At 27.7% G+C, this 14,147-nt stretch overlaps 2 protein-coding genes across 3 annotated transcripts; one reads left to right on the forward strand and one right to left on the reverse strand.

Annotated features, from left to right (window-relative positions):
• Positions 1–426: 426 nt before the first annotated feature.
• Lap1 (leucine rich repeat containing protein 7 lap1) lies at positions 427–6,320 on the forward strand. Of its 2 annotated transcripts, none has more exons than XM_035883816.2 (12): positions 427–627; positions 725–984; positions 1,095–1,285; positions 1,420–1,555; positions 1,636–1,925; positions 1,999–2,710; positions 2,970–3,160; positions 3,226–3,339; positions 3,419–3,869; positions 3,964–4,763; positions 4,841–4,912; positions 5,091–6,320. In XM_035883816.2, exons 3-12 carry the CDS (start codon positions 1,130–1,132, stop codon positions 5,265–5,267), a joined length of 3,099 nt encoding a protein of 1,032 aa, XP_035739709.2. In that variant the 5' UTR covers positions 427–627; positions 725–984; positions 1,095–1,129; the 3' UTR covers positions 5,268–6,320. The 2 variants fall into 2 exon arrangements, with proteins under 2 accessions (XP_035739709.2, XP_035739717.2); XM_035883824.2 differs by having other exon boundaries at positions 1,098–1,285.
• A 2,903-nt stretch (positions 6,321–9,223) lies between these two features.
• On the reverse strand, positions 9,224–13,106 carry Dbct (Dihydrolipoamide branched chain transacylase E2). The gene is made up of 5 exons (XM_035883906.2): positions 12,909–13,106; positions 11,842–11,966; positions 10,157–10,694; positions 9,608–10,003; positions 9,224–9,508 (listed from the first exon to the last, which is right to left on the reverse strand). Exons 1-5 carry the CDS (start codon positions 12,948–12,950, stop codon positions 9,272–9,274), a joined length of 1,338 nt encoding a protein of 445 aa, XP_035739799.2. The 5' UTR covers positions 12,951–13,106; the 3' UTR covers positions 9,224–9,271.
• Positions 13,107–14,147: the final 1,041 nt, after the last annotated feature.

The raw sequence follows: 14,147 nt of genomic DNA on the forward strand, positions 1-14,147 counted from the left end.
TTCTATTGTAAATGTGTTATATCGAGCTAATAGTTGCTTAAATAAGCTTTAGCTGCTTATATGAGTTTAATCAGAAACAAAAAATATAAAATTTATACAGTTACAAACACTTTTCAGTTAATCTATCTTCAAAGAAGTTTTAACATATGATCTTTTTCTGCTTTTGTTAGATGTACTAATATTTTTACTATGTACATAAATTTCTATTATACACCAATTCAATTGTTAGGTCACACATGAGAGGGTATAACTTATCAAGCTTATATATCGATACGATAAGCACACGGTGGAGAAAATGTTTCCCGCTTGCGTTTGTAGTTCATATTTTGTCCATACTTGTCGCTAAAGTCACGCTTCGAACGAAAGGTGATGAACAACCTTAATATATACGAATGGTTCTGTGAAATATTTCAAATGATTTATAACTTGATGTGTGTACGTATACTAGTCGAATAAAAAACATTCGATTCGTTTGTTCTATCTAATGTTCTATGCTATGATAAAAGTTGTTTTGTGAAATAAAAAGTTTGAGACTATTCAAATGCATCAAATTATTACAATAATAAAATCATATTGTAATATATTACGTTACATTGAATTTCTTTGAAATTGTCAAATGTCAGTATGGTAAGTATAAATAAATGTTAAAACGTTTATGGTGTGAAGGAGAATAGATTATTTAAGAGAAATATTCGATAACCTCCATTTTTTGACATTTCTTTAGTGCCAATTATTATCGTTATATTTTTTTAATCAAAGAATCTTCTGATCTTTGATATCTTGTGTTTCATCGAGTCGCAATGGTGCGAGGGAACATAAATCTCTCACGACCATCTCGAAAAAAACGATATGTCGACCTCATGACGGCTGAATGATTTTAATGATTTCTATGTGAACGTATTTTTTCATGTACATTTATAATTGACGGAAATAAACATTGAAGCACTGTGTGTTAAATGTTCAAACTTATTTAACAGACAACAGGTAATATTACAATACCTTTTTGATTTCAATAACCTTATGTTTTATAGAACATATTTATGATATTGATATATTATTAAATCTTATCAAATTATTATTAATTAAATAATTAGCAGGGTAACATTGGCTCACGTATATAGTTAATGAAATGGGTAGTGCCTGGTGGCAGTGCGCTGCATGTCTGAGAGCACAGGAAGAAGATATTTGTGAATTACAATTAAATCACTGTAATCTTTATGATGTACCACCTGATGTGTTCATTTATGAGAGAACATTGGAGAAATTATATCTTGATGCCAATAGGGTAAATATGCAGTTATATTGTTGAAATTCAATTATTATTAATAATGTATTTCTATATTATTTTTTACTTGCTAATTTAATTTAATTTTTATAATAGATTAATTATTTTATAAAACATTACAATATATTCTGCAGATAAAGGATCTTCCAAGACCACTCTTCCAGTGCCATGAATTGAGAATACTTTCCCTTAGCGATAATGAAGTTACTGTTTTACCACCCGCCATAGCATCGTTAATTAATCTTGAATATTTAGACTTAAGCAAAAACAGTTAGTATATATTTAATACTCTTATTATATATAAAATTAAATGAAATACATTAATTTTATAAATCATCTCTCTATTTCAGGTATAAAAGAGTTACCAGATAGTATAAAAGAATGTAAAAATCTTCGTTCTATAGATATTAGTGTTAATCCTTTTGAAAGATTTCCTGATGCTATTACACATATTGTTGGATTACGGGAGCTATATATAAATGATGCATATATAGAATATCTTCCAGCTAATTTCGGGCGGCTTTCAGCTTTAAGGACATTGGAACTTCGAGAAAATAATATGATGACACTTCCCAAAAGCATGAGCCGTTTGGTAAATTTGCAAAGGCTTGATATTGGTAACAATGATTTCACCGAATTAGTAAGTATAATAGTAATGGATGACTATTGTTATAAAATTTTTTTTAATTATTGAATTTTAATTTTGTCTGTAGCCTGAAGTTGTTGGTGATCTTGTTAATCTTACTGAATTATGGATAGATGGTAATGATATACGACGTATATCTCCAAATATTGAACAGCTATATCGTTTAAATCATTTTGATTGCACTATGAATGCAGTACATCTTATTCCATCAGAAATACGAGGATGGAGAGATATATCAATAATGAACCTCTCATCAAATGAAATTTATCAGCTTCCAGATACACTGTGTTATTTACGTACAATTGTGACACTTAAAATTGATGACAATCAATTAAATGCACTGCCAACTGACATTGGTCAGATGTCAAGCTTAGAAGAGCTTATAATCACTAAGAATTTCCTTGAGTATTTACCGTCTTCTATAGGACTTTTACGAAAATTGCATTGTTTAAATGCAGACAATAACTACTTGCGATGTTTACCACCAGAAATTGGAAGCTGTACTGCGTTATCTTTGCTTTCTTTACGATCAAATAATCTTACGTGTATACCGCCAGAAATGGGCCATTTATCCTCGTTAAGAGTACTTAATCTTGTGAATAATTGTATCAAATTTTTACCAGTTTCCATGTTAAATTTAACTAATTTAAAAGCACTATGGTTAAGTGATAATCAAAGTCAACCATTGGTTCCATTACAACAAGAATTTAATTGTGAAGAAGATATGATGGTATTGAGTTGCTTTATGTTACCTCAAAAGCAACGTCAAGATCTTGAACGTAAGTTTAGATTCATTTCATAATATGTAACATGCGTGCATTTAGTGAGTAAACTTATATAAATACTGTAAATATTACTGCTGCTATAGTGGATAATGATCAGCAAGATGAAGACTGAAATGGTAAAGTATAATTAATGAAATAAATTAGAATAAACCAAAATTCTTTAATTAATATTTTAGTTTGTAAAATTTACATATATATTTCTTTATAATATAAATTAATGTTATAATAAATTGTTTACGTTTGTTATTATTAGAAATGGCACAAGCTGTAGGACCAATTTCAAGCTCGATAATTGGATCTGGGAAAAGAATATGTTTCGCTGCTGAGGTAGAATCTGAAGTTCCCAATCAACTTCATCGAGCACCTACTCCTTATCCAAAAGAATTACGTAATCTTGCCAGGCATGCTCGCAATTTACATCATCAAACTACACATGACCAAAAAGTATGTTTAGAAAATATTATATAGTTGAGCAAAATTCTATAATAAATACAAATTTACAATTTCAGATGAATTTAGAACAGCAGACAATGATTAAAGAAGCTATCATTACAAAACCTTCATCTACTTTAGAAAATGCATCCAAATCTGGAACTTCGTTCTCACAAGGTTTTACTAATAAGGTATTTACATTCAATAACAAATTTTTAAACATATTTTTTGAGTACAGACATCCTAATGTAAATGTTATTTGATTTCTAGAGTTTATCTTTATCTATATCAACAATTGATCATTTACCAAAAGATTGTAAGATTAATAGTTCTGCAAAGTCAATAGTGCATCAGGAAAAAGAACACTCCAATTCAGAAGAATCTTCAGATGAGGCTAATAAAACAGTACTTGCAAAAGAAAAGAGTCCCGATATTCGAGAAGCAAAATATGTACGCAATCCTACATCTGATTATCTTGCCAAGATACCTACAGTAGCAGATTACGTAAATTCTACTTGGATGCCAGATGAATACTCTAAAGCAAATATAGCTAAGATCGTGGAATCTGATAAATTTATAGAACCATATAATACTTCTATTATTATTGATGGGAAAAGTTACGATCAAGTAAGATCAAATGAATTTCCCCCAGTTCCACCACCATATCACATTGCAGCTGCATTTTCCAAAAAGGCTGCACTTTTTCAACAATTTAATAATAGTAAGTTTTAATACATATATATGCATATACACATATCTTATTTTATGGTAATGATAGAATAATAAGAATATAAATGATTTTGAATTTTTTTTAGTATTACATCAAGAGAATCATGTAACAAACTTACAAAATACATCTAACATATCTAATGTTGATGATATCCAAAATTCAAATGGAAATATAGAACCTGTTAAAATAGAGGAATATGTTCATGCAGCTATAAAGAATCCTACATTCGATGATAAAGAAACGAGTAATGCTTCAGCTAATGAAAAAAAAATGGCACTTAATACTAATGATCTTGTATCATCGCCAGAGACAACAAATCTTAATCAAACAATTGAGACTGATCGGTTCTTTAAACCAAGTAAAATTCCAGTTCTAAGAACAAAACATTCGGATACTGTAAACTTTAATTGCAACAATGATACATTGAATAAAAGTGTAAACTCACTTATGGAAGAATGCGATTTACCGAAAACATTAAATGTATTAAGTATACCTACATCTCCTATTACAGGAAAGAAGTATAGGAGTCCACTTTCTTCACAAGAAAAAACTTTGAATCAATTAAAGAAAATAGCAAATGGCAATATTTCAAATAATAATATATCATGTGATAATACAAATGATAATAAAATGGAAAATATAGTAAAAAACGAAACAAGTACGAACGATATTTGTCATAATTCTGATTCTTTTATTACAAATTGTATGGATGTTGAAAACGATGCAGGCTCCGATAGAAGTACGTTACTTTCAGCTAGTAACAAATCTTTGAATAACACAAATAATTTAGATAATAAAGTGCATAAGATATCCAATGAACCATTAACATTAGAAAGAAGACCACGATTTAAATGGATGTTTGGACCTCACAAAAATGCAAATGTGGTACGTTAATTTATAATATGTACTAATGTTTGCAATACTATAATTTGTTAAAAATTATAATGTTTACTCTTTTATAGTTGCCTGTTCAAGTAAAAAAAAACCCTGGTCTTGGATTTAGTATAGCTGGTGGTGTAGCAGGAGCTGAAACTGTAAGTTGTATTCAACATTAATATTTTCTATGATTATAATCAATAAAAGTTTTAATTTAATTATTCGTACATATATATACACATACTATACATATATATACATACATATATATATATACACCTATATATATGTATATGCAATAACGATCATGGAACATACATGAATCTCCTATCTCAGGGTATTATTGTGACAAAAGTAAATCCTGATGGCCCAGCTCAAGGTACTCTTAGACCTGGTGATAAAATTTTAGAAGTTGATGGAATAGATTTCACAAAATCTGATCATAATAATGCAGTTGCCGTTCTTCGAGCTACTGGTGCCGTGGTATCTATGATGATCAGTCGTCATCAATAATGAAAAATGAAAAATCTTTTTAAAAGTACACTATCGTGTATAAAACTAAAATTGCGATCTACATAGAAATTTTCACCTGGATGTTCTAAAACCAAATTTATTAATGAATGTAACTGTATCCCAGTGTTGTATGTTTGCTAAGAATGCCATGTATAAATTGATACTTAAAATGCTTATAGTATGCAATAACTTTAAGCTTTTTAAGAAGATACTTGGGCAAACTAAAATGTGATCTATATAATAATGTCTGAATATGTTATTTTTTAAAATTTTAACATTTTTTATGGAATGAGATATAGTATTTGGTCCTTACAGTATAAACGTGTTTTTACTAATAGAAGACTAGACAAGGTTCTTTCTTGAATCTTAACTATCTAAAAAGCAGAACTGTGTTGTATGCAGTTCTGTAATGTTGTTTAAACAGTTGAATTATGTCAACTTGTTCTCTTTTGCGAGAATTAATAATGTGCCAGAAAACAAAATATTATTTATTAATTATGCACATACATATAGATAAATACACACACATGTTATGCATAAATTATATAAAAGATTTATTAATTATAGATGAACAGGGTTTCTACAGACATACGTATATCTGTCTCTGCAAAATGTATAATTTGCTATATTCTTGATAATTCGTGATGCGCGCGAATATTATCTTATATTTTCTATAACTTTTATAAATTTATATCACAATGTATAATAACTTTTGGAACAAGATAAATATGTATGTGTATTTTCAAATATGCAAATAATTCTATTATATTATATTTTCATTTGTATTTATAAGCAAATTAATCTCATAATTATTAAAGGATATAGAAGCATATTTTGTGTGAATGTGATGGATAATTAAAACTATAAAATAATATTTTTCTGTAGGAACCTTGTTAATATATAGAAAGCAGAAAAAGATATTCTTCTATGTGCCGTATTAAGTAACAATGTTTATATAGTTCAGTTCATTATTATTGATCACATCAAAGTTATTAATATTTTTATATTATCTGTGACTGATTGGATTCTTCACACAATAGTATATGTGTATATTTGTTAGATTTATGTTGCAGTATGTATATACTGTATTTCTTTCCTCTTATTTACAAAGGCTCCTCATTACAAAGTACAGTTATTTTTTTTGTGATTTAAACAATTTTATAATATTTAGCCTTAACTTGGTACAAATAATAATTTAACAGACTAACAATAAGAACTTATTATCATGGTTGTGATTTATCTCATGATTTTGAGAAACAAATGTATATCTTTTAAAAACTATGCTTTATAACAGTCGATAGTAGGATATTATATTTTCAGTATTTTTTTTTTTATAAAGTTGTATTTACAAGTAGAAAATTATCACAGAAGTATACAGTAGCATATAATGAAATATTTAGAATCATATAAGGAACAGATAGCTCAAATTAATATAATTTTAATAAAATTAATTAGAATAAAAACCTGTAGAAAAGTTAGAAATTCAATGTTATTTGAATTTAAATTGAATTTTTAAAGAAAGCAATAATACCCACACGCACATATATTATCAATCCATACTTTAATTTTACTTTAAGTTGGAGTTATATATATGTAATTATCCAATTCTTGGAATTGGTATACTTAATCTTATTACATCATGTCATACACACAATGTTAGATTAGATTACTGCATTTATAATGAAACACAAGTATATAACTAAATTTGCACAGTGTGTTGTTGCATTTAAATAATAATCATGTTTACATAGGTATATATTATAAATTTACATTCACCAAATTGAATAGATTCAACTGTTTAAAAGATATTGGTTATATATCTTAAACAATTATACTATATTGCTTGAATCTATAAGGAATTGTTAGTTACATAAAGAAGATAAATTATACAAAAGAGATACAAGATGCATTTTTAAAAGAAATGCATTTGAGAGAGTTGCACTTAAATGTATAAATTTTACAAAGATGAACTTATACGCATATGTATATCATTTCAAAGCAGTTCCTTCTTTTTTAACGTAACTCAGTAAGAAAAAAAGAGTAACTAACAAGGGGACAAAGAAAATCTTTTTCGAAATTCTTATTTCTAAATGTGTAGGTATTTGTAGTTACTTAATATATTTAACTATGATATGATAAGTTGTAATATACGATACTCCAGTGCAAATCTTTAACGATATACAAGTTAATATGTTAAAAAAAAAAAAAAGAAAAAAGAAAAAGAGGCAGATTAATCGATCTACGTACTTCCAACATAAATATAATTATTTTTTGCGATGATTCTTAAAAATTTATTTTTGCGATGATTCTTAATATATCTGATTTAATTTGTATAAGATTATACAATACATTTCTGTGGAAGTTAATGAACAAGAGGTGAAGATCTTGTAAAAAAAATGAACTACTTCTTAAGATTATCTATCTTTACTTATAGTTATATTATTATTTTTTTTATGCACGAGAGCAGCTTTGTATCACATTTATGTATGTACGTTATGTGTTATATAGAGAAATTCTAAACCTAGTCATAACAGACAATGACATTTACACATTTTACGTATGTGTGCATTTATTCATGAACTAGTAGTGTGACAAGCGATACCGTTACATCGTAAATACTACCATTTTTTTTATATTCGCGTCTGTATTATTATTATTATTATTATTATTATTATTTTTATTATTATTATTATTATTATTATTATTATTATTATTATTATTATTATTATTATTATTATTATTATTATTATCATTATTATTATTATTATTATTATTATTATTATTATTATTATTATTATTATTATTATTATTATTATTACTATTATTATTATTATTATTATTATTACTATTATTATTTGTATCTTTGTACAAATTCAATTTGTGACTTTTTTGTACATGATAGACACTATAAACGACATTTATTTTTTTCTTTCTATGTTCTTAAGTATTATTATTAAAGCGAACAGATTTTTTCTGTACGTTTGTTTTTTTAAGACCACCAATACAATTAAGTTAATGAAAAGCAATGGGAGTAGGAGGACGTTTTCTCGTTCTACAGAGAATAGAGTGAGCTAATAACAATCACTAAAACATATATTAAGTATTAAACGGATTTGGACCATTAATATATTATATATATACAACTTTTTCTACTATTCTAACTATTAAACAGACTGACTATCTTTTGGACGAAACACTTTAAGGTGGTGTTTGACAAAATGACTGAATGTTAGTGTATGATTGAAAAAAGGGATAATATTTAGCGCAAATGTACATAAATAAATATGTCAAGCGAATGGGAAATCAATCAAGTGGTCGTACTCGTCCTTATACTTTTGATATTGTATTTTATTTTATTTGTGAAAACATTTTATTTTTATTAGGTCCTCATCAACGTGTTTTAATCTAACGTAATAACGTAGCGTACTATTTACATTGTTATTGGTACATCCTCGATTATTGTATCGTTATTAAAAAGAGTTATAATTATTTGCATCGACTATTAGTACCACCACTTTATTAGCGTGCATGTTTGATATGATTGTCATACTTCAAAATATACATACATACATGATATAACTAGTAATAGATCGATGTATATATATAAAAGAAAATAATAATAATAATAAAATAAAATAAAAAATGTCAGCGTTCGGTCGGTCCATCATAAGCCAATCCAAGCCAATGAACGCCGAACCGAGCGCAACATTTTCAATATGTTGAGATAACTATTTTATCTGTACGAAAAAGATTCTATTTGGTTGTGCAGCAATAAATAAAGAAATAAATATTTACGTAAAAAAAATAAAAAAACAAAGAGAGTTGATTTATTCCAATATATCGTAAACAATTTCTAAGCGATAATCTAAGTAACTTTTAGTTAGATCATCGGATTATCAATTTATACATAATGAACTTATTGCTAAAGATTCTTATTTATAGTCAACCGATCAACGTAATTCTGCCAATTTGTTTATTATTGTCATAACAAAATGAAATATATTTCATAATCTTAACATTAATTCGATGGGATGTTGTACATAATATTTCCACAAGTTCGAATATTTTGCCATCGTAACACCGTCGATCACTCGATGATCCGCAGCCCAACTAACGGCAATTATATTAGCTGCTATCACGTTATCTTTTTCATCAAAACGTGGTAACTTTTGTATTTTACCGAAAGCTCCGATCGCTATTTGCGGAGGTAGAATCACTGGTTTTGTGTAACTACCTCCGATCTGTGAACAAATGGAAGATAATGTTCTTTGAATTTTAGACAATAAATAAAAAAACAAGGAAGAAGAAAATTACATTTTTTATTTTTAAACGGAACTTACCACACCAATGTTGGACAAGGAAAAAGTTGTATCGGTTAAATCAGCCAAAGAAATCGATGTTTTCTTACCGAGTTCTTGAAACCTGTTCAATTTTTTAGCGATACACAAAATACTGAGATTCTGAACGTCCTTTATATTTGGAACAATTAGACCTTCCGGAGTATCCATAGCTATACCGATGTTATGTCTTTCAGAAATTCGTATGCATTGCTTCTCTTCGTCGACCCAACCGTTTAATTCGGGAATTACTTGCAAAGCATTCGAGGCAGCTTTTATCAGAAAAGGCATTAGAGATAGAGAAATACCCTGTTCCTTGAATGAATTTTTCACTTCATTTCGATAACGTACCAATTTGGTAATGTCACATTCGTCGCTATAGACGAAGTGTGGTATATTCTGAAAAATCGTAAAGATTTTTATTTTTATTGTTGGATTATTAAGGGGAAAGAAAAAAAGATGAAGAGAAAATATTAGGGAAAAAGAGATAAAAAAAGTGAAAAAAAAATATATTAAAGAACAAAAAGAAAGAAGATGAGAAAAAGATGGTACCAAGGATTGTGTCATGGTTGTCCACATATGCTTGGAATATTTTTTTATTGGAATCATTTTTCCAGGCTGCCGAGAAACATCCTCAATTTTCTTTTTTAAATCGAATTTTTCAAGATGTTCTAGTACGTCTTCTTTGAGAACACGTCCATCTTTACCAGTGCCGATGACCTCAGCAAGATTAATATTGTTCTCCGTAGCCAGTCTTCTGACAGTTGGCGTTGCAATGATCTGAATCTTTTCGGAATGGATATCCGTCAAACGTTCTGAATTCGCTTTATCATCCCTTTTTTCTAATTCCCCGCAGTCATTTTCTTCTTCCGTCTCTATCGTTTTCGTTTCTTGCTCCTTTTCGACGATGTTTTCCTCGTCGAGCTCGATGTCTACCAAAGGTTCTCCAACAAGAGCGATTTCATCTATCTTATAATGAAGTTTTCTTATAAAACCATCATAACGACTAGTTATCGATACCGAGGCTTTATCACTTTGGACCTCACAGATGTTATCGAATTGAGACACTCTATCACCTGGTTTTACAAACCTACAGATCATTCATACGAGCAATATCAATTTCTTTCATATAATCAACATTTTTTATAATAAAATATCTATTTATGATTAACTGATTATCAATAGAAAAATATTTTATACTATACTATTATGTTTATTATACTACACTGTACAACAAAAATATATTTTAAAATTCTTTCATTAATATTGATAGTCAAATCCATTTAATTTTGGAATGAGAAAAACGAGTATGACATTAGAATTTATTTATTATCTATTATTTTTTAAATATAATACTTGCACATTCAACCGTTAGTAATGCGGTAATAGTGAAAACAAACATTAAATGAACACCACGATTACTTCAAAGAACCTATAAAGAGACAATAAACAAAATACGAACAACAACAATTCAGCATTTATGTATTCAGTTGCACCGTGCTGTGTGGACTTCAAATTTTTTAAGTATTCATAAAATTACTCTTATAGCATTAATGGGCTATAGCTAACAATCAATAGCTAGCAATGAGTTTAAAATTCATATTCATTTTAGTCATGTTGAAATCAATATAAATTGATTATTTTCAGATCAAAAAGATTTTTATTGTTGACCAATCTTATTAATGTAATTAATAAATTGTTTGTTCATTTTACTTGAAATTCGATAAATTATAAGAAAATAAAAAGAAAACGTCGATCTTGTGTGAAATCTATGAATGATCGGTATGAGGAATGCCAATTTCTTTTGAACAATCGATAATTTTTATTATCGAAAAAACGTATCTTTTTCTAAGATCGATTGATTAGCTATAGAAAGATATTTCATATTATACAATTAATTATTAATCCACTTCCAAATTATTTGTTCATTTCATTTGAAATTCGATAAATCGTTAGTAAACAGAAGGGAAATGTCGATTTTGTGGGATATCTATGAATGATCGATACGAAGAATGTCAATTTCTTTCGAAGGATCGATAATTTTTATGATTGAAGAGTCATATCTTTTTCTGAGATCGATTGATTACCAATAGAAAGGTATTTCGTATTATTCAATTAATTATTAATGCACTTTGAAGTTGTTTGCTCATTTCATTTGAAATTCGATAAATTATAAGTAAACAGAAGGGAAACGTCGATCTTGTGGGATAAAATCACTCAAATAACACTTTACTCACCATTCCTTCACAGTGACATCTCGAATGCCTTCTCCGATGTCCGATAACTTAAATGGGACAATGGTGCCTGATCGAAGAGAGCTCAGCGACAGGAAACGTCGCTTCGACGTACAGCCGTTTTTACTCTGCAATAAACGTTTTTCGATAGACAAATGTTCTCTTTCGTCTCGGATATTCCGATATATATCAGACTATCTACGCTCGATTTAAAGTACTCGCAGAAATGTCATTACATATTAATTCATTCAATTAATTCAATTCGATATTATTTGAATCGAAAATTTTTTCGATAACATCTATCAAAATTCTTTTATGTTTTCTGAACGATATCTCGTTAATCATTTTATTTATTTATTTTTTTAAACATTATTTCGATCTATAATAAAAATATTAATGAGAATAAAAAAAAGACGATTTTTATGATATTTTTTGAGATTTTCTCGAGAGGATCAAGAAAATTTTGAAAAAAGAAATTCATGTGCGATAAGATTTTTGGCTCATAGCCATATCGGTATACAGATGAATATAAAAAGGTGATAGAAAATCATCACCAAACACACTCGAAAGATCATTTTCATACATTAACACACTCGAACTATTTTTTTTTCCTTTAAAGGCAACAAGTTGTTTTTGTATCTCTCTTATTAAATTTAACTATGACATAGTTATTATTAGATTATTATATACAGATATAATAATCTTGCATAATGCGTTAAGGTCATTGAATTTTGTATAATTATGACTGAATAGCATAAAAAAAAGAGAAAGAAAAAGAAAATGTAATAAATGAAAAATATTTTTAAAAATGTTAAGTTATGAATGACAGCCATTGAATAATATCACACACACACAATATTAAACAAAGAATTTAATTACGAAAACACTGATTGGTTTTTCATAATATTTTTCAACTTTGCTATTATATTTTGTTTTCCTTTTTCTATTTAAGTTTTCCCTTCTCTCTGCTCATAATGTTTCAGATGCACACACACATACACACACACACACACACACATTATTTTTGACACTTACAATGACAAAGCAGAAATATTAAACGTATACTTTACCGATCGTAGAATGGAGGAGCCGAATTGTAAAACGAAAGCCATCGCGATTTTGAAAGAGAGATTAATTTTGATAAAAAAATAATAAAAAGGAAGAGATTCCGTGACTAAGAGAGACACGAGGAAAAGCGTAGAAATGTTTCAAAACGACTGAAATATAGAAGTAACAAAAGACCTTGAGTTATGGTGATAACCAGTAGTTATCATCATTTATCATTGAACAGTTACGATATCGAATATTCAGTGAATATTTATATAATGGTAGTAAATATGTATGGTGGTAAAATGATAAGGAGTGTTTATATGTTCCTCGTAAACATAACTAATAATCATTCTTATATATCATTCTTATATATATGTATATGTGTATATATAATCTTTTAACTTATTTCATTTCTAAAAGACTTTTATACGTACATATTTTCTTATCAACAGATGATTAATTATTTAAAAAAAAAATATTACACTTTGTATTTTATTTTCTTATTTTTTATTTAAATCTAAAAGAAAGGAATATTAATTAAAAAAAAAAATATATTATAGTATGTATTTTAGTATTATCTTTTATTTAAATTTGTTCCTTTTTTCTATCTCTTTAAGTAATTAAAGGAAAAAAAAAAATATTTTTTTTGGAAAGATTATTACTCATTCATTATAAATCGATAAATTATGATTTATTTATTTTATGAATACCACTGCTTAATATTTAAGAATGTAAATATTTAAATGTATGATCGTTATGAATACGGTAAATACTTTACTCCCCTCTCTTCAAAATGCATCAGGAAATGACGCGTTGATTCCTGCCGATGTGAAATCTATTTAAGACGTTCGGTGATAACGATTTTTCATTTTGACAACGATTACGACAACAACAATGTTGACGACAAGGCATTAATGTATTATCAATTGGCTTTTTTTTTAGAATTTCACAAGGAAAAATGTGTATATATACAATATAATATAATATAATATAAGAAATTAGATTTCCATGATAATACCAGTAGTTATCTAAGCTTTCGTTTTAAGATCGAGAAACCAAGTTTCCTTCCACTTGTATCTTCATTTCTAGGAACTTTCATTTAATTAATTTCCTTAATTTGAATTTTGTCTGTTAAGTTCTACTTACCTGTGCTTCAAGGATGAACACACATACACACACACACACACACACGGATATACTTTATATAATTTAAGTTATATATCTTCTATGTTTTTATAATATATATGTAAATGTTTCAT

Source organism: Vespa mandarinia, chromosome 8, assembly GCF_050613455.1.
Source record: "Vespa mandarinia isolate Hongniang chromosome 8, ASM5061345v1, whole genome shotgun sequence".
Lineage (NCBI taxonomy): Eukaryota > Metazoa > Arthropoda > Insecta > Hymenoptera > Vespidae > Vespa > Vespa mandarinia.